We start from the raw sequence: 21,743 nt of genomic DNA, 5'->3' as shown, positions 1-21,743 counted from the left end.
TTCTCCTACCCTCTGAAACAAAACTGCAGTGCACCGGCATACCACGGGTAATGGTATATATTGGGCGGTTTGTAGATTTACCTAACTCATCATAACTGAGTTTTACTACAGGCTTTATTTCTCTTTTAGACCTAATTTCTCTAGCAAACTCCAGACCATTTGGACTATTTTTACTATCAGGTTCTTCAGGAAAAGGTAAGTTATTCCCTTCTACCACTGGAGTGTTAGGTCTGTCAACTTCTTGTGTTGTGTCATCATCATATCTTTCTCTTCCCAGAGTGTCACTCATCCTCTTTGGCTCAGAATCTTTAACAAAGTGTATTATGTTCCCCTCACTGTTGTCACTTTTTGATTCACTCTCTACAGGAACAGACACTCTTCTTTCCTGTAGAACAGATCTCAAATTCTGGGACTCTGGTAATCTTCGAAGTTCTTCCATGGTTTCTAGAGGTATGTATGCATCAACATCCTCGTAATCTGAAGATAACTCATACTCTTCATAACTTCCTTCCACAAGTACATCAGCTTGTCCTGCTTCATGGAGAGGAGTTTGTTGAAGAGTCTGGGACCTTGTTGCTGATCTCTGAGGTACTTTCTTTTCCTCTGTCTCTTTTGGCATTCTTACCAGATATCCGATAGGCAGAAGATGATTTCTATGCAATGTCTTGACAATTCCCTTACCTTTCTCAGGTTTTACACGGTAGACAGGTAAGTTTGGCATCTTACTGACGACCACATACGGTAAGGAACTCCATTTGTTTCCCAGTTTGTTCTTTCCTGTGACTCCTAGATTTTTCAGTAGAACTCGATCTCCTTCTTCAAGTATTTGATCTCGAACTCTCTTATCATGAAGTCTTTTGTTCTTCTGATGGCTCTTGTCTGCAGCATCTGAAGCTACTTGGTAGGCCCTTTTTAGGTCTGATCTTAGCTTAGATACATATTGCTGATAATTTTCTGCTTCACCTTCAGATGAGACAGAGAAACAGAGATCAATTGGGAGTCTTGCTTCTCGTCCAAACATGAGGACATAGGGGGAATATCCGGTTGTGTCGTTTCTTGTACAATTATAAGCATGTACTAGTTGACTGACATGCTGACTCCACTTTTGCTTCTGAGACTTGTCAAGAGTCCCAAGCATCGACAGCAAAGTTCGGTTGAACCGTTCTGGCTGCGGGTCCCCCTGAGGATGATATGGGGTTGTTCTTGACTTTTGAATCCCCAACATCTTCAGCAACTCATGGATTAACTTGCTTTCGAAGTCTCGTCCCTGATCCGAATGTATACGTGCGGGTAATCCGTAGTGAACAAAATACCTTTCACATAACACTTTGGCAACAGTGAGAGCTTTTTGGTCTTTCGTCGGAAAAGCTTGAGCGTACCTAGTGTAGTGATCAGTAACTACAAGGATGTTGAACAATCCTTTTGAATCCGGCTCCAAGGACAAGAAATCAATACAAACAAGATCCATGGGACCATTGCTGGTGATCTGCTTCAAAGGTGCAGCTCTTTGGGGTTGTGTCTTACGAAGAATACACTTTCCACAGTTCTTCACATACTGGTCAATTTCATTTGACATCCTCGGCCAATAGAAACGATCCTTTATTAAGGCAGTGGTCTTATCTACTCCTAGATGTCCCGTTTCATCATGCAGGGACTGCAAGACCATGGACCGATACTTCTGCGGTAGAACAAGTTGAAGACACTCTTCAGGATGTTGTCTCTTTACAACCCGGAATAATAGTCCTCTCCTTACTACAAGTTTGGATCCTTCTTTCTGTAGTAGGTGTACTTCAGGATCTTTGTCCCTGGATAATGAAAACAACTGCCCTTTTTTCACAGCATGTATCACTGGAGAAATAGCAGGGTCTTCTTCCTGAGCTTTTATTAAGTCATGGGAACTCAAGGGAACCCATGTCTAGTCTGGTGGGAAATGCATAGCATTCAGGTATGACTTCAGGAGACACTCCCAACTGCTCTACACACTTTTGGGTATTCAATGTTTTACACAGAGCCTGGATACCAGAAAGTGATATTTCTTGCCAGTCTTGTTCTTCTGCAGTGGAAGAAAAGTTGCGCGACAGAGCATCAGCATCGATGTTGTTTTTTCCAGGTTTATACTGTATGTTGAAGTTGTATGTGGATAGCGCAGCTAACCACCGGTGACCAGCTGCATTAAGCTTTGCAGTGGTAAGTATGTAAGTAAGTGGGTTGTTGTCTGTTCTTACTGTAAATCGTGCACCATACAAGTAATCATGAAATTTGTCTACCACTGCCCACTTGAGTGCTAAAAACTCAAGTTGGTGGACAGGGTAACGCTGTTCAGATGCCTTCAGCTTGCGGCTGGCAAATGCTACTGGCCTTAAGCCTTCTGGGTACTCCTGGTTTAAAACTGCTCCCAACCCATTCAGGCTGGCATCTACATGCAGAATGTAGGGCCTGGTTGAATCAGCAAATGCCAACACTGGTGCGTTAGTAAGACAATGGATGACCTTCTTGAATGCATCCGTACATTCTTCCGTCCACCTATCCCCAAAAGCTTCAGACTCCTTGTAGTACATCCCTTTGTTCTTTACTGCTCTCTTGCCATGCTGAGTAGGCGGATATCCCTTGGTAAGCTCAGTAAGGGGTCTGACTATAGCAGAGTAATTTGCTATGAAGCGCCTGTAGTACCCACAGAATCCCAGGAATGATCTGAGGGATTTCAAATCAGTGGGTTGCTTCCAATTGGTCACAGCTTCAACCTTTGCGGGATCGGTGGCAATACCCTTCTCAGAAATGATATGCCCCACATATTTGACCTGAGGTTGACAGAACTGGCACTTGTCAAGTGAAACTTTTAATCCACTTTCTTCAAGTCTATCTAAGACTTTTAGCAGACGTTCTTCATGTTCTTCTAGTGTCTTGCCGAACACTATGAGATCGTCCAAGTACACAAGTACTTCCAGCAGATTCATGTCCCCTACAGCCTTCTCCATTAATCTCTGAAACGTAGCAGGGGCTCCAGAGATTCCTTGGGGCATCCTTTCAAACTGATAGAACCCAAGCGGGCATATGAAAGCGGTCTTGTTCTTGTCTTCATCAGCCATCTGGATCTGATAGTACCCGCTTCGTAGATCTAATACGGAAAACCATCTGCTGCCCGTAAGACAATCTAAAGCTTCATCAATCCTCGGCACGGTGTATTGATCTGGAATGGTTCTTGTGTTAAGAGTTCTATAATCGATACACATGCGCACCGTTCCGTTCTTCTTCCTGGCCACAACAATTGGGGAAGCATATGCACTCCTGGACTCTTTGATGACTCCAGCAGCCAACAACTCATGAAGATGACGGCGTATGTCATCAATATCAGCAGGTGCTAGCCTACGAGATCTCTCTCGAAATGGGGTACTGTCACTCAGGCGAATGTGGTGTTCCACTCCTTTAGCACATCCAACATCCCATTCATGGAGCGAAAAGACATTCGCTCTCTCCGACAGTTTCTGGGAAAGCCTATCCTTCCAATATTTTGGAATCGGTGAATCTCCAAAATTAAACAAGCATGGATCTACCGGTGATCCCCTTGTTGAATGTTCTTTCTCCACAGTAGTAGCAACTTCAGTGATGTATCCATGCGCCACCACTGAACCCACAGGAACACAAACTTTTTTCTGCGATACATTCCTCAGTAGGACAGGGAATCGGTTCATTTGGATTGCTGATGAGGGAATGATAGTGGGCTTTACTAGAACCTCAGCGGGACTACTAGAAGTTGACGGTTGATCAACAACTAAGATGCTCTTGTCAATGGATTGCATCACTTTGACTTTGCATGTAGCTTGACACTCACTCCTTGGTGGAATACTGAGTGGACCTGGACCTGACCAGTGAATTTCAGCCACTGCATCTTCTACGTTTCTCGGTTCTCCAGCTTCCATTTTGGGCGTCCTTGACTTCGGAATATTTACTGGCATTGTGCGAACAATGTCTACTCCAGCAGACTCTTTACAAAGCTGGGCTAAGCGCTGGAACATACTGGCATTGGTACCAATGAGTAATGGAACCTGTTTGGGTCCTTGAGGCTCTGGACACACTAATGCCAACACACTAATGGATTGTTGCACTCCTGTCAACTTCTCTGGAAATTGCAACTGCACTTCCACATAGCCACGATATGGGAAACTGGAATCACTCAATCCCCAGACAGCTAGTCCAGAAATGGGGTGAATTGGAGTATCAGCCAGGTATTGGTTATACCATTCTTCAAAGATAATAGTTACCACGGATCCACTGTCCAGCAAAGCTTGACAAGGCGTACCATTTACCTTCACTGGAATAACCGAAGATGGTCCCACTAGTCCTTCAGGGATACTGATGGTTGGTTTGACTTGAACCGCGCTTCTCTTCACAGAACAGTTATGTTCCTCACCAGGAGCCTCCTCATTCCTCTGTTTTCCTCTTGCTTTTCGCAGAGATTGAATGAGCTTCTGAATCACTTTCTTCTCATTTACAGGAGCTTTGCATTTTGAAGCAATGTGTCCATCACCTCCACACCTGTAGCAGAAGTAATCTTCTGAGCTATTAGAAGATCCTGGTACTTTTGATCGGGTGAACTTCACTGATGCTTGGTTTCCATCTGAAGAAGTTTCTTTCTCCACTTTAGCTGTTGGTTGTACAGCCATCACTTTCACTTGCTGTCTGAGTTTTTTCACTTCTTTCTTCAGAGCTTGTACCTCATAACTTTCATCAGTGAGCTCGGATACTTGCTGGCTTTTATGTTTCTTTTCAGCAATCACATCATCCTTTGACTTAACGGTTAACTTTGCCACCATAGTTTGTAAGTCTTTGATCTCATTTGCAAGCTCTTGAAAGAATGGGTCTTTGACACGCTCACTTCCAACTTGCATTTGACGAACTGTTGGATTAGACTTTTGTCTTTCAGTTTCTCGTACCTCCTCTTCCCGAATCTCATGTAGTAGATCTAGGAAATCAGGTGGGTTACTCTTTCGTTCCCTTAGCCGTAACTGAAGCAGCATGATGTCAGACTGGGTTGCTCCTCTGATGAGCTGCTCCAGACGTGCTTTTCCAGCAGACTGGGCAGGTAGGCCTCCCCTTTGTACAACCCTGATCAAGATTTTCTCAAGTCTCCTCAGAAAATCCGACAAGCATTCTCCATGACGTTGCCGTAGTGCTCTGAACTTGAAATACACGCAAGTTCGTGGTCCACGCAAACTCTCCACAATCCTTAGCTTTTTTTCTTTTTCGGAACGATCACTTTCCTCAACCATGAGCATTGCTTGTTCCGTCCAATTCTCTAAATTATCCTCTCCAGCCGGAATGGGAGTGATACCTGAAAAGGTCCTCAGCCGTCTAAAAGAACTGCTATCACTTGAGATTTTGGTGGTTTTAGCAAGCAATTCACCCACCGCCCTGATGATAGACTCAGGCGTAGAAGCATTTAACAAGTTAGGTGAACTTGATCCTTGATGTTCTTCTCTTAGCCCTGATTCATCAACAAAACTTTCCCCTCCTCCATCTAAAGCATTACCCTCCATTCTGTTAGCACTCAGGATCCATGGGTCTGATCCATCAGCAGGCAATACATCAAGAGGAAGTCTCTCTGCATGCACCTTCTCACGACATTCACAGAGCACTATCAGAGACTGTGATTCTTGGCTATACATCCGTCCTCTTACCCTGACTCTTCCAAGGGCTTTGATAGAATGCATAGTGTCTTCAATTTTAGAAACATCTGTCTCTTCTGGAATTCTACTCACAATGATGGCATAATCTGGATCAATGTCTTCACCTCGACACCAACTTTTCAAGTCAGGGACTGAGATAGGGGTCTGCAAATGAGCCATTGCTAGAGCTAAACTGTTTCTTGTTACTAGAATTACAAAAAAAAAATATTTTCTTTTTTTTTTCTATATTAATGCTGCTGTAGTAATAAGGGTAATGAATCCCAGCGGAGCCTCCAATTTATGTAACCCCAGTAATGATACCCGCTATATTAAAGCTGGGGCCTGGGTAAGTAACATTATTTGTGTCACAGTTATGATTATCTGTAATAATCACATGTATTCCATTCCCTTCAGCAGCAATAAAGACTATTGAATCAAATACTTGTCTTATGAGTCTTTTTATGTATTTGTATGTGAAATGTAATAAAATAAAATATGAAAATACAAAAAGTCTTTTGGAGTAAAATGAAATGTCAAATTAAATAAGTTTAACGGATTTACAATTTCAGAAAGTAAATCAAACACTTATCTCACAAGTGTTAAACACCCTAACATGTATAACTGTTTAACTCAATAACACAGTCTTCAAATAGGTATTCAATGACCTACTCAGTAATTTAAATCAAAACTCACTTAAATGGGCCCACATTCACGCTCTCATTCACACACACTCTATGTTGCAGGCCTGATGGTTTCCCGAACGCGATGTGTCCCACGATACGACAATGTCAATGACAGCGCGCGTGAGCAGCTGTCTCACTCTCCCGCGATGCAACAGAGGAACTCCGGGCTTTTCCGGTCACCCGGAGCGCTATCTGACTCGCCTCCCAAATGCGATGGGCTCGTTGCTCGCGCGAATCACCTCACGAGCGCATGGAGTGAAGTCCAGGATGAATATCACAAATAATTGCTAAATAAAGTTCGTATCAGCAAAGCAACAATATTTATGACTGATTATGTCTGTATCTACGGGATTATCGTGTGAAAACCCTAATATTTAACTTTCACAATCTTTTTCCTCATCCGACTCGTCTCGTTTATTTTCCTCTTCTCCCTTGCGTCATACGTCAGTACGTAAATCAGATATTAAACATTAAATAATATTATATATAATTATATAACTATATACATACAGATGAAAACACTGTAAAGGCACAGACTAAATAAAATATACACATTATAATGTAAAATAAACATTACTTTCAAATCTAGTTTCTTTAGGCTCACCGGGCTACATATAGGATTAATGTAGACACAATAGAGAAATGAACACTTAAAATGTCTAAATTCATAATTTCAATGCAAGACAATCTAATACATTTTTTTATACAGTTATTTTATTATGTCAAAAAAATATACTGTCATTTGTTAAACTTGTTTTTATTCTGTTTTCACTTCTGTCTTGTTTCACAGCAAACATGTCAGATTTCAGCAAGTTTAATGCTCTTTCTAATACACATACAAACCCATGAACTAATAGTATTGCTGAATCTTTCTGATGATGGAGAAAAAGCAGAAGATGCAGCACTATAAATGATGTGACTTGAGTCTGTCATCTTAAAATTATCTAAACAGTAAATTTTAATCTGACTGTATCTGCTGTACAGTATTGGGTTAAAAATAACCCAACTAGTAACCCAACTATGGGTTGGCATAGCACCTTCCCATCTGTGGGTTATTTTAACCCAATAAATTGGGTTAAACTCCAGTTGGGTTAAAAGTGTCACGTATCTGGTCTATCCTGTCATCATAAACTCTTGCACCACACTTCATGGACTTCATTCCCCACAAGCCACTGCTCTAATCACTGCATTCACCTGCTCTCACTTTACTGATTACTGCTCACAGCTGCACCTCATCACACTGTCTGCATTTAAGCCACTCACACACACAGCCACCTTGCGAAGTCTTACCGTTCCCTATGGTCGTAATTCCGAGCGTTTTCCCTTGTGTTGGTTTCTCTGTGTATGACTCTGGACTGTGTACCCCGTTGACGATTCCTGCTACCTGCCATTGCGACCATTGCCTGTGTATCGAACTGTTTCCTGGATTTCCTACGTTGTTCCTGTTTTCCTGGTGATTATTCCTGCCTGTTGACTATTCTCAATAAATGCTGCAATTGGATCCGCACGTCTCTGACTCTCCTTGTGACAGAAGACTTCGCCGCAACAGGATCCAGCAGCCTTATCCCACCACCAGCGCAAACATGGACCCAGTCAACCAGCTACTTAATCTGCGACAGGGATATCTACCCATTGGGGACTATGTACGGCAGTTTTGTGAGTTATCCTATTATGTACCATTTGAAGAAGTTGCTTTAAAGGATTTTTTTCGTGTTGGACTTAATGAGCCTATTAAATCATGGTTCCCTAAAGGAAAGTTCAATTGTAGTTTAAAGGACTTTATGGACTATGCACTAATTTTGAGCGGCTCTGCATTCACTGTGGATGTCGCTAAGGAGGAACATAGCACCACTCTAGAGCCTGTTCACAAAACGGCCGCCCTTCCAGAGACTGTTCGCAAGATGGCCGCCCTTCCAGAGACTCCGCTGGTTCCGCCCAGCCTTCCAGAGCCTCAGCTGGTTCAGCCTGGCCTTCCAGAGCCTCCGCTGGTCCCGCCCAGCCTTCCAGAGCCTCAGCTGGTTCAGCCCGGCCTTCCAGAGCCTCCGCTGGTTCAGCCCGGCCTTCCAGAGTCTCCGCTGGTTCCGCCCGGCCTTCCAGAGCCTCCGCTGGTCCCGCCCGGCCTTCCAGAGCCTTCGCTGGTTCCGCCCGGCCTTCCTGAGCCTCCGCTGGTCCCGCCCGGCCTTCCAGAGTCTCCGCTGGTTCCGCCCGGCCTTCCAGAGTCTCCGCTGGTCCCGCCCTTCCAGAGTCTCCGCTGGTTCCGCCCAGCCTTCCAGAGTCTCCGCTGGTTCTTCTCCCTCCCTCCATGGCTTCTCCCTCCCTGGTCCCGCCCAGCCTTCCAGAGCCTCCGCTGGTCCTGTCCGGCCTTCCAGAGCCTCCGCTGGTTCCGCCCGGCCTTCCAAAGCCTCCGCTGGTTCAGCCCGGCCTTCCAGAGTCTCCGCTGGTCCCGCCCGGCCTTCCAGAGTCTCCGCTGGTCCCGCCCGGCCTTCCAGAGCCTCCGCTGGTCCCGCCCGGCCTTCCAGAGCCTCCGCTGGTCCCGCCCGGCCTTCCAGAGCCTCCGCTGGTTCCATCCAGTCGTCCTGAGATTCCTGTCTGCCCGGTTCTGGTCAGGGAGCTCATGCATGGACTGTTCCCACCCACCCTCCCTGCTGCTCCAGTCCCGCCACCTCTGTCTCCTGACAGTCCCTCTGCTCACCCACATCCCACCTTCAGTGCAGAGGACTTGCCGTGGGACTGCCAGTCTCCATCGGTGTCCAGACTGAAGGATCCCTCACCATCACCTCCAGTCTCAGAGTCCTGGACTCCACCTCGGCCCTACGACCCTGCGGGTCCACCCTGGCTCTGTGCTCCCTCGTCTCCGTTGTCGGCCGTCGGCCCACCAGCTCCTCCGGGCTCCATCGTCTCTCTGGCTCCGCCCCGGTCAGTCGTCGCCCCACCTTCGCCTCTGGACTCTACTTCTCCGGCTGCGCCTCGTCACTCCGTCCTGCCGGCTCTGTGGACCTCCTCCCTCCCGTGGGCACAGCCTCGATCCTCTGTCACTCCGGCTCCGCTGCGTACCTCCACCTCCGCCGGGGTTGCCAGAGCCTTGGGTTCCGCCTTGGCCCTCCGGATCCTCTGTGTCGCCCAGGACCATCGACTCTCCGTTTCCGCCTCGGGCTCCACCGGCTCCACCTCCGTCGGTCGGCCCCATGCAGGAGCCAACCCTTCCTCCGCCATGGCTTCTCCCTCCGTCGGCTCCGTCTCAGTTCGTGGTTCCAGTACCCCTACATGGACCTGGCCCTCCATCCCTCCCCCTGTTCCGCCTCCGCTCCACCACCCTCCAGGTTGTATTAGGTGGTTAGAGCGTCTGGAAGCCGCTCCTTGGGGAGGGGCTCTGTCACGTATCTGGTCTATCCTGTCATCATGAACTCTTGCACCACACTTCATGGACTTCATTCCCCACAAGCCACTGCTCTAATCACTGCATTCACCTGCTCTCACTTTACTGATTACTGCTCACAGCTGCACCTCATCACACTGTCTGCATTTAAGCCACTCACACACACAGCCACCTTGCGAAGTCTTAGCTGTAGAGAATTTTGGTTAGCTCAAAGAATTTAAGATGATCAATATATGTGTGTATATGCATGAGACTGTTTCTCTCATCACATATACACTGCAAAACTCCACCAGGTCTTATGACCAATGAATAGGATGAAATGAGTTATTTAAAACATACATTTCAGTCAGGGAAAGTAGTTTAACTCACAGGAAATCGTGTATAATAATCGTCATTAAATATACGCAATTTCCAGTTTCTGATCAGTAACAGTAATAATGATATCGACTGGTTTCTTTGTCCAGCAAATTGTTCAGTGATACCCATTACTCTGACGTTGGCCCGTCGTCACGGCAACACATTTTTACTAACCAGAACGGAGTTAAAACAATTGAACAGAATAGGGCTTAAGGTAGCAATATGAGATCGAAACAGTTTAAGTGACTTTTGTAATGTAAGCATTCAGCACAGAGAATCATTATATGTGAATATATGGTTGTTTATTAAACTATTCTACTTACAAACGATCGCACATAGACAAACGTACATAAAACACAAATAGACAGAGAACGCGTGAGAGAGAGAGAGTAAGAGAGAGAGAGAGAGAGAGAGTAAGAGAGAGAGAGACAGAAAGTGAGTTTGCAAAGGGACAGGAATGAAACGGTTCTGAACAACCTGAAATCGTTTCTTTTATAAAACGCCTTAAATGCAGCTATCTACGTTTGTAGAAAGGACGGATACTTGCAAGCTTGTTGTTGTTGTGCATTGGTTCCGTATGTGTTCAGTTCAGAAAGTCCTTTCCAGTTCCTTGAGTGTATTGCAGGCCTCATCATCTCCAAGAGAGTGAGAGAGAGATGAGGGAAGGTTTATAAACCTGTAGGTCGTTCACGCCCACAGTTGGACCTTGTCCAATCCGGTTGATCTGAGTTTTGGAGGGAAGATTGAAAGTCTTTGTCTCTCAAAATGGTGTTTCGCATGTGGAAGCTGATTGGTTGTTTGGCCACAAAACTTTCAAAAGTTCAATAATACATATAAAGCAAGGAGTTATTAAGATGCCACAAACATTAACATTTAGGGAATAATAAATGCTGCTCATAGACACCAAACATGATCTATGAATCTTCTCGGTTGACTGAGTGATTCTAAACGTGAGTCTTAGCATGCACAATAATTCACCTATTGCGGATTAATGTTTGAGGCCGACATACATAACAGAAACACAATATAAGAAAAGGTAACACATTGATACGTGTACATTTCTATATAACTGTATGTGGGACTGCATGTCTGAATAAGGAAAGTCTATCTTTCCCTGCATTCCTGTAGGAGTCTTATCTTGATGGTGGGGGATGAGCTGGATAGTGACCAGAGGTCTGCCTCATAGCACATAGGTGTTAATCATTGGGGAGAAGTCATTTAAGGAATATAACTAGTTATTTCATGTCTGATGGGCTCCAGGCACTACATAGCGTTCCCTATGGTCGTAATTCCGAGCGTTTTCCCTTGTGTTGGTTTCTGTGTGTATGACTCTGGACTGTGTACCCCGTTGACGATTCCTGCTACCTGCCATTGCGACCATTGCCTGTGTATCGAACTGTTTCCTGGATTTCCTACGTTGTTCCTGTTTTCCTGGTGATTATTCCTGCCTGTTGACTATTCTCAATAAATGCTGCAATTGGATCCGCACGTCTCTGACTCTCCTTGAGACAAAATTTGACACAACAGTTGGGCTAATTATTTATATTAATTAACTTCAGTATTTTCTTATAAAACTACATTATAAAATTACTTTGTTTTCAAATACACATTTTTTTTTATTTAAATATGCAAATAATACATTTTTGACAAATACATTTTGAAATGTACACGTTTTAGTAAGTACAGCAAATTCATACTGTTTACAAAATGTGTAAAAAATATTACATTCAAAACACACAAATGTGCACATACAACTTATATTTGGGACAAATGTGACTCTACATAATAAATGTGACTGTATGGGTCAAAATTATCGATTTTTATTCAATGTATTTTTGGCTATTGTACTACTTACGACTGGTTTCGTACACACAAATGTGTATGAATTCATAGTCATTCATATCAAAACATTCAGTACACAAACAAGACAACCGTAACATATACCTTTATCAATAAAACAAAAACAAAACATCATAAACACAAGTAATAATAAAAAAAAATAATAAAAAACTAAAATCACTAAAATCTGCTAGACTAAAAAAGTTTTACTGATCACTAAATACAATGTTTTTAAGGAAGAGGTGTGTGAAAACTGTGTTGGAAGACTGTGTTCTGCAAATGGGTGCAGATGGCTTTGGTTAGTTGATGTCATGCTTGTAGTAAGGTCTTCTGTTCCATTGCCTCCCCGTTGAAAATGCTAAAAACTTAGGAGGAGTTCTTAGAATTAGTGCAGCAATGCTGGTGTCATCCAGTAGTGTACTTCCTTCATTCAATCCTTCCTTAATGATAAGATGAAGCAGAAGATGAAGCATTTTACAGATAAACTAACTTTTTTCATAATTGTTAGAAGCCATAATTGAAGTTGAAAACCTATACTACCAATCAAAAAGTTTTAATTAAATATTTTTGAGCAACAAATCAGTAAATTAGAATGATTTCTGGAGGATCATGTGACACTGAAAACTGGAGTAATGATATAAATTCAGCTTTGAAATCACAGGAAAATTACATTTTAAATTGTATTCAAATAGAAAGCAGTTATTTTAAATAGTACAAATATTTCACAATATCACTGCACAATATTTAGCTGTATTTTGAATCAAATAAATGCAGGCTTAGTGAGCAGAAAATAATTCTTTTTAAAACATTAAAAATCTTACTGTCCAAAAACGTTTAACTGGTAGTGTATATGTAAAAGTAACCATACATGTAATTTGATGTATATGAAATGCTTTTTTACGATGTGAACATTTGGCACTTTCCTAGTGAATTGATAGATTATTCATCAATAATATGATCTCTTCACTAATCCTCCGTCTCTCTCTATGTCCGTACCTCGCTTTCGCTCTCATGACCTCTTCACCTGTGTGAGAGCACACATGTTCATATGGTTGACCCCGAGAAACATCAGAATAAAGAAAACACAATCAATAAAGAAATTGTTTTTCCCTCTACATTTGTCCAGGAATGATTGTTGTTGTTGTTGTTGTGTGTGCGTGTGTGTGTGTGTACCTAGTATTCATCACGTTGTGGGGACCAAATGTCCCCTCAAGAATAGTAATACCAGTAGATTTTGACCTTTTGGGGACATTTCTCAGGTCCCCATGAGGAAACAGGCTTATAAATCATGCACAATGAGTTTTTTTGAGGAAGTAAAAGTTTGCACAATCTCCTGTGAGGGCTAGGTTTAGGTGTAGGGTAGGGTTAGGACGATAGAAAATACGGTTTGTACAGTATAAAAACCATTATGCCTATGGAATGTCCCCATAAAACATGTAAACCAGTGTGTGTGTGTGTGTGTGTGTGTGTGTGTGTGTGTGTGTGTGTGTCTGACCGCCCCCACAGCTGCTCCTGTCATTTTCGCAGGAATTACGAATGTGTAATTCCTGCAGACACAGATTTGCTGGTAGTGATTTAACACGGTGGGGAAAGCTGTGATCTGCTGATTGGTCAAATTGAATGTCTCACATCTGGTTTTTAGTCACATGGTCAAAGGAAGGGATAAAAGAAGATTGTAAGTGTTGCTCAGTCTGTTTTTCTTAACTGGCTCTATCTTTTCTCTGGCTCTCTTCTTGGGGATCTGCTTCCAGGTAATATTTTATATGCATAATGGACACAATCACATCATCCAATACATGCATTTTGTAACCAATTTAGATGTAACCATAAGAAAATGCTGTTATTAAACTATATCAGTTATACATTTTGTGCTAACTAGTCTTGATTCAACATCAGCTTTAAAGTGCTATTTATTGCAATACAATAAATTCATATAATAGCAGCGATCGCCCACATATTTTGTCATTGTTATCAGTAGCATTGGGTGGTCAACATTTCTTTAGTCATTTAACCGATGCTGGGAAACCACACTTACAAAGATATTTAGTCAATATCCAGTGGATTTTCATTAAAATGTAACTTTCCATTGGTTGACAATTTAACAGTTTTATAGTTACTTAACAGGTTCAAATTAAGTACAATTACAATTGTTTTAGAAAATTAAATATCCATCCGAGAGACTGTCAGAACTGTAGCATTATTGTATAAGCTATTAATCTTAATATTGTGTTTTAAAACATTTTATAAAAATTCATCAAATTGTTCCTTTTATGTAGCTGTTGTCTGCTTTCACTCCAAATTTTGCATGATTCATATTGTAATTGTTTTACTTTTTTATTTCAGATGTGATGGAGGTAAAACGTGTCAAAACTGGAGAAAAAACTCGCTCACAGACTAAAAGTATTTCTTTACTGAAAAGAAGAGGCAAGAAATGTTTCACCTGCACTCAGTGTGGAAAGAGTTTGAAGAGCAAACGAAATCTCAATGTTCACATGATGATCCACACTGGAGAGAAACCCTTCACATGTGATCAATGTGGAAAGAGTTTTAAAAGCAAACAGAATCTCAATGTTCACATGATGATCCACACTGGAGAGAAACCCTTCACATGTGATCAGTGTGGGAAGAGTTTCATACAAACAGGACAGCTTAAGGACCACATGAAGATCCACACTGGAGAAAAACTGCACGAATGTGATCAATGTGGAAAGACTTTCAGATATAAACAGAACCTCAGGGTTCACATGAAGATTCACACAGGAGAGAAACCGTTCACATGTGATCAATGCGGGAAGAGTTTCAGACAAACTGCATACCTTCAGAAACACATGAACATCCACACTGAAGTGAAGCCATTCATATGTGATCGTTGTGGGAAGAGTTTTAAACTAGAAGTAACCCTGAAGATGCACATGAACACCCACACTGGAGAGAAGATGCATGCATGTGATTATTGTGGAAAAGTATTTTTTTGGGCTACAGGCCTGAAGAGGCACCTGAGAGTTCATACAAAGGAGAAACCATATTCATGCTCTGTATGTGGAAAGAGTTTTTCACAACTACAGACTTTAAAAGTTCATCAGAAGACACACACTGGTGTGAGAGATCACATGTGCTTTGAGTGTAAGAAGACTTTTATTACAGCTCAACGGTTAAAACGCCACCAGAGGATCCACACTGGAGAGAAACCTTACAAGTGTTCACACTGCGACAAGAAATTCAGTCGGTCAGAACATCTGAAAGCACATGAGAGGATCCACACTGGAGAGAAACCGTATCACTGCACTGAATGTGGGAAGAGTTTCACTCACTCACGTAATCTACTCATGCATACCAAAAGGATTCATAGTAAGTAGATCATCTTTCAGGACTCATGCCGCATCCTCAACAAACCTGACACAATAATGAGTAGAAAAATAGACTCTCTTCTGTATAAATCTGTCCTAATCAGCTCTAACATGAGACGGGGAAAAAAACATCTTCTGTAGTTTTCACAGCGAATAAAGTTTCACTTTTTCAAAGTTTGCATCACTATCTCTTTTAATGAAGGACAGTATTTTATTTTATTTTATTTTTTACATGTAGACACCTTTCTTCTTCAGGAAGCTAAAGAGAATGTAACACTAATGTGAAATTAGAAAACACAAATGTACTGAAATTTAACATTTCAACTGGGTGCTACTTCCCTGTTTTTAATGAATGCTTTGCTATTTTGTTAGTCGATGAAATGCTCTTATTTGATTCACTTTTACTTTTCTTATTTGCTTCAAGGAATAGACTTTTATTGTTATTATTTTTTTCATCACAAATGAACAATTTCAGAATTGTATTTACATCTAAAAAAGCCATGAAAGATTGCTTTTGGGGCTTTCCATATCTCTGTCTGTCTACATCAGAAACTCTATTACCCTAATTTTTGTTTAATATGTAGTTTTGCATATGATTTGCCAATTTAAACTGCATGTGTATATATATATACTGTTTAGTCAAAAAGTCTGTAAAGAGTATTATATGAACATAGATGTTTTACAAGTCTAGTTATATTGTGGTATTGTGTTTTCTAGCTGTTTTTTTTTTTTTTTTTACAAAAATAAATGGTTGAGAAATTCAAACTCATGTTCAGTGCATTATATGCTAAACTACTAAAAATACTAAAATGTGGAAACTCATTGGACGTAATGTTTTGATTATTAAATTAACTTATAGTTTACCTTTAAGTTTACTTTGCCAAAATAAGGCAATTGGTCTAAAAACTTTTTTTAAGCAAGCTGACCTTATAAGGATTTGCAGTGCAGTCTGAGGCTCATTAATATTATCAGAGCTGCTAAAAACCCTAAATTTCGTGGCCAAACTTTCGAGACGTGGCATGTGGTGGCCATGGAGGGATTTTTTTTTTTTTTATAATTCAATACAATTGTTAATTTTACTTTACTTTACTTCTCTAAATCTCCAACTTGTTACTATTAATATTATTATTATTGACATTATTATTATTATTATTATTATTATTATTATTATTACTATTATTATTGTTGTTATAGGTATTATGGTTTTTATTATTGCTAATAATGTAAGATATCTCCAATGGCTTCTTTTTTATTTTGTATTTTTTTTTTTTTTTTTTTTTATTGTCATTACTATTATCATTATTATATTTGTTAATAATCTGGTAGATATTATTTCAATTATGTGCTACCTCTCCCACCCCTAGATGCAATAACTGGCTCACATGCGCAGACATTTGCATACACACGTGATCATAATGTTCACAGACACATGAATACATACACTGTTATATGAATACACTTGTAATACTAGATGTCAATATATATGTTGAAATTGCTTTTTTTTCAAAATATTGCCATATTGTCTTTTTGTTCTGTTTGTTTGCTTTTTTGTTTTATGTTTGGTATAATATTGTCACATTCACTTCTTGCATAATAATAATAAAAAAAAAACAAAAAAAAAAAACACTAAATTTCATGATGATAGCCCGTTTTCCCCTCATCTATGTAGCGTCTCAGCGCGAATCAGACAATTCAGGAGATTCAATGAGAGTTTAAAACACTACAGACCCAAATTCCACAAGAGCCCCCTTCATAAATCTGACGTTTGATATCCTGGTTCCAGCCAGCTTGAAGCAAACCTAATCACTAACTAGGAGCTTTGAAAAACTTGCAACATTAACACAAAAGAACACTTCCCATGAAAGGAGACCAGTCAATTTGGGCAAATAATCAAGATTAATGGTCAAAGAGATGCACATCATGAATATCATATATGAAAAATCATTGGAGATTTTGGTTAGTGGGCTCCCCCACTCAAGACAGAGCCTGAAATTCCTTCTACACCCTTTTGACCTTTTTGTTCCTCACAGAACACGTCCTTACATTCACAGTATGGCACAGGAAACTGCCTTTCCATATATACACCTAAATTGTGCTAAAGAACTTAGGAGCAACTCATCATTTCTTTTCATAACTTCCAATCTTTTATGTAGCCACCACACTTGCCTATTGTGTTTTAATCACTCATTGTGTATGTCTTTTTTGAACTATTGAATAGCTTAAAGGGGCTATATTCAACTTTTTCCCCAAAATAAACGTAACAATAGCATTTTTATTTGACCATTTATGATCTCCTGATGAACATACTGACACCTTGTCAGCTCACAGTGGGTGCACCTATAAGCCTGTATCCTATTTTTCCTATTTTCTGTCGGGTCGGATTTATCGCTCGCTGTCTCTGGATGTGACGTCAAGCTAAGAGAACTGTAAATAAACTATAAACTGCCTGTTAAAGTTCATTTCATTCTTATCGTCAGACTTAAACTATGCAGTCACTGTAATGGCATATACAAGATACAAATGTCCAAACAGCATTTATTTCATTGGTCTGTTAAACTATGTTTAACATAAAACACAATTATTTTTATGGTAACTTTCTTACATTAATTTCAGATCTGACGGAGGAGAATTCTTAAACTGTTCACTCAGTTTAACAAATCGTGTCCACGGATTAATTAATGTGTACCCATGAATTTCCAATCCTTGCGCTCAGATTTTGTAAACCATGTTTGGTTTTTGAATCCTAACCCATAAATTCACAATCTGTGCGTATCCATTTCTGTGGATTTGTAAACTGATGAAGCCTAATTTTGTCCTCCTAACAATGTGAAAACTTTAGTCAATGTAACAAATACAGTGAATGTATTTCTGTAGGCTGTGCTACACATTTGCCAAAAAAAGAGGTTTAAAATATAAACATCACATTCTAAAATAAAAAATAAAATAAAAAATAAAACATAAATGATTTCAAATAATAAAACAAAACACAGACTAAATGTTCACTCATCTGAATATAGTAAATGAACATAGCAGATGTTTTACATCTGACAACTGTGGCAATTACCTGGATACCCCTTTTACAGTTACTGCTCTCTTAAATACAACATGTAGAATATTAAACCTATATATTTTAGCAAACTGTATATTTTACTCTTAATCTCTTCAATTATTTCCAACATTAAATAAGAACTCAACCATCAAATTTAAGTCATGTACTGAAGAAACATGATTTAAGTCCACATCACGCATCTGTGGAAGCATCTAACTGAGCAAACCACAAACAATATTAGTTTTTCTCTGCTCTTTTCAAGATTTGTGCTCTGTGTGACTCCTATCTACTCCAGTTATAAAAGCTGCTGCTGGTTCAGATTTAACAGATGAAGTCATGCCTCGACTGTTGTGTTCATTTGTCAGAAAACTTTTAGCTCTATGGATGTCGCCATGTTTGACAATACTTTACTCACCATTGCTATAATCACAGGTAATAATCACAAATATAATACTTTTTGACTTCAATTACTTGTTCTTACAGACTGCTTTCAAAAATGCCATTGTAAACTGTTGTGTGTAGAGAACGTTTCTTTTTCAGTTTGTGGTTTTGTTTTTCTTTACTTTTATTATTTTAATAATGAATTGGCTTAAACTAGCCTCTGCTTTACAACTCTGGACAAACATTAATGTTTTATCATTTTGAATTTACTTTTTCATGGTGCATTGCATATCCTACATTTCAAACTATTTGTTCTTCAATTTGCATTCTATGAAGAAGACTGGGAATGATGTGGAATAACTTGCCTTTTCAATAAATAAAGAACATAAAATGTGACAATTTATCCAAATAATCTGAAACATTATATGATTATTAAAACAAGCTTGAAAATAAAATTTCAAATATAGACAGCTAAACAATTGTTTGCATGTAGGAATGGTGGAAAGTGGATGTTCCTCACCCAAAGTTTGGCCCGTAATTTCCACAGCTGGTGCACACAGGGGTTGTGTTGAGCTGATGGCAGAATGAAGGAGAAAAGCTTGGTCTTGTGAGTAAATCCTTCTCAAGTGGTCTAATGGTCCTCATTGGAGGTGTACTGAGACACCCTATTAGTCACCGGACCTGATAAAGATTGACACAAAAGCTATTTTAGGGTTGGGTGGAATGACAATATATTGTGGCGATGATAAGGGCTTCTACTCAACGATTTTCTTGTATTGGTGTACTAGTGGTATGTAAATATATCCAATGCAATGCAGGACTACTTAGTCATTTACATAGAGCAATTAAAAACAATGGATGGATGAGAATACATATCTGAACTGAAGTCAAATGTAATAAGGCTTGACAAAGAACTGTACTGGGATGCGTTTCCCAAAAGCAACTATGGTCGCAAGGTCCGTTGTTACCAGTAGAGTTCAATGGAACTAATGACCAAAGTGTTGTTGGGAAATGCACTCCTGATCAGTACTGATCCTATCTGACAAACTGAAAGTGTAAAAGCAGTAAGATGCTTTTTTAGACCATGTGTCTGAAAAAGCAACAATATTTCACTGTAAAAAAAAATAAAAATAAAAAATAAATAAAAACTGTCCTGCAGAGTTTAGGTCCAACTCACCCACCCAGAAGTTCATAGTAATACTGAAGACCTTGATGAACTGGATCAGGTGTGTTTTGCTGCGTTCATGTCATCTTGTAATTACTGTAGGCTTGAGATGGCAACGTGATATTCTATTCGAAATTCAGGATTCTATACAGAGCACACTATAAACAATGTTTACAAGCTGAAATCACAATCACGACATTGTGTGAACTAACCTAACCTTTCAATTAGAGATGTAGCTGAACCTGACAAGACAGTGGATTTTCAGGAACGGAGGTTTGAGACCACTGTCTTAGCTTCTCTGTGGTTGACAACAGTTAAAGAGACAAAGCTTGTGTATCAGACAAAACACTGTATCAATATCTAGATGTGTGTAGATGAACACAGTGTTGGAACTCATTCTGAAACATGCAGCAATATTTATTTATGTCAGCCACATCACGACTTCAGATTTATTTTGATTATTCGTGCAGCCCTATCTTTTTGCATCTTGATCTTTATACTGTGACTTCAGCTTCGAGCTTAAGGAAAAATAATGTGCAAAAAAATATTTATATATGTGCTAGGGGTGTAATGGTTCTAGCTACTTACATTTTGGTTTCCTTCATTGTTTTTAGAGCCCAGCTTCGGTAGGGTTCAGTATGTGCTATGTACAGAGGAAAAAAGGGCTACTGTCAAAAATGTACAAAAGCAAACTACAAGCAGGAGCACAAATAAATACAAGCTAAGAAACATAAAATATACATTGCTTTTTGTTTTCAGGCAGGCATTAGCAGTAGATTTCTGTGCTGAACTGCAAAAAACCAACAACATGAGGAACTACATTTTTAAACGGTCTCTGTTGGCCTATAATGGAACAAAATTGGCTAAATCAACAGATCTTTCTAACAAAAAAAAAAAAAAAAAGTGTGGTATTGATACGCATTTTCATGAGACTGGGCTCAGCAGTGACTTAAAAACAAACAAAAATTACCTGTAGTTTGTTTAATCTTAAAGTAGAACGTTTTTACATTGACAAGCTGTTTTTGTTCTTGTTTGTAAGTTAACACTTTTAAGATAAACTGATTTTATGAAATTTAAATTTCACTTGTTCTTCATGGTTGCTTTCAAACAATATTTACCACTCTCAATAATAGTTCCAACTGCATTAATATTTTTCATTTACATGTACAAATACATTTACATTTATCAGATTCTTTTACCAAAAGTGAATGATTTATGATTATTTGTAATATGAAATGTATTTATTGGAAGAGAGAAACCTGTAACTCATTAACAAATGTGGGTTTGAAAAAGACAAAACAGTACTTTACCTTTTATTTAGAGCTGAGATGAACCTTTTTATTATTGTACAATTAAAAATGTAGTAATAATTTATGCATTTTAAATCCTACATTTAAGAAAATATTAGACTGACTGATGAATTTATAACTGATGGCTTTCTGTACTCTTATTCAACATTTATAACACTGTTTTTTATGTTATTTAAGTTTAAAAAAGAACCAACATTTATAATTTAATACATACATGATCATTCAGTGGATACATTAGAAGATTTGGCAAAGGAATTAGATTATTGTCACGATAGCACAGAGGAGGTCTGGGTCCAAATGCAGGTAAGTAGAGATTTAATTAAATAAACACAAATAAACAAACAAAAGGCCAACACAGCACCACAAAACACTAGCAAGGCAAGAGCAAGAACAAGAACAAGAACAAACTTCAGGAACGAGAATGACGGAAAACAAACCACACAGAAGACAACGCAACCAGGACGAGTGGTGGGAAGGCCAGACTAATATAGTGCATGGTAAATGGAACAGCTGTGGGTGCAACGAGTGACATGTGCGCACAATTAGTGGAGTGGGGTGCGGGAGGAAGGGAGA

At 39.9% G+C, this 21,743-nt stretch overlaps 2 protein-coding genes across 2 annotated transcripts in view; one reads left to right on the top strand and one right to left on the bottom strand.

Annotated features, from left to right (window-relative positions):
* LOC141337933 (NACHT, LRR and PYD domains-containing protein 12-like) overlaps window positions 1-21,743 on the bottom strand; it is a 97,528-nt gene that overhangs the window by 12,998 nt on the left and 62,787 nt on the right. The window lies entirely within an intron of this gene.
* LOC141338855 (uncharacterized) lies at window positions 5,978-15,274 on the top strand. Its single transcript, XM_073844470.1, has 3 exons — window positions 5,978-6,009; window positions 7,878-8,002; window positions 14,262-15,274. Exons 1-3 carry the CDS (start codon window positions 5,978-5,980, stop codon window positions 15,272-15,274), a joined length of 1,170 nt encoding a protein of 389 aa, XP_073700571.1.

The sequence above is a fragment of the Garra rufa genome, chromosome 7 (assembly GCF_049309525.1).
Source record: "Garra rufa chromosome 7, GarRuf1.0, whole genome shotgun sequence".
Classification (NCBI taxonomy): Eukaryota; Metazoa; Chordata; class Actinopteri; order Cypriniformes; family Cyprinidae; genus Garra; species Garra rufa.
The sequence above is the reverse complement of the archived record's forward strand: the minus strand, read 5'-3'. Positions and strand labels throughout refer to the sequence as shown.

Bases quoted from the DNA above. Each gene is read 5' to 3' on its own strand.
- LOC141338855 (XM_073844470.1), top strand. From the start codon at position 5,978: ATGATACCCGCTATATTAAAGCTGGGGCCTGG. The intron at 6,010-7,877 runs GTAAGTAACATT...TCCTTGTGACAG, and splicing joins ATATTAAAGCTGGGGCCTGG to AAGACTTCGCCGCAACAGGA. The intron at 8,003-14,261 runs GTGAGTTATCCT...TTTTTATTTCAG, and splicing joins GGACTATGTACGGCAGTTTT to ATGTGATGGAGGTAAAACGT.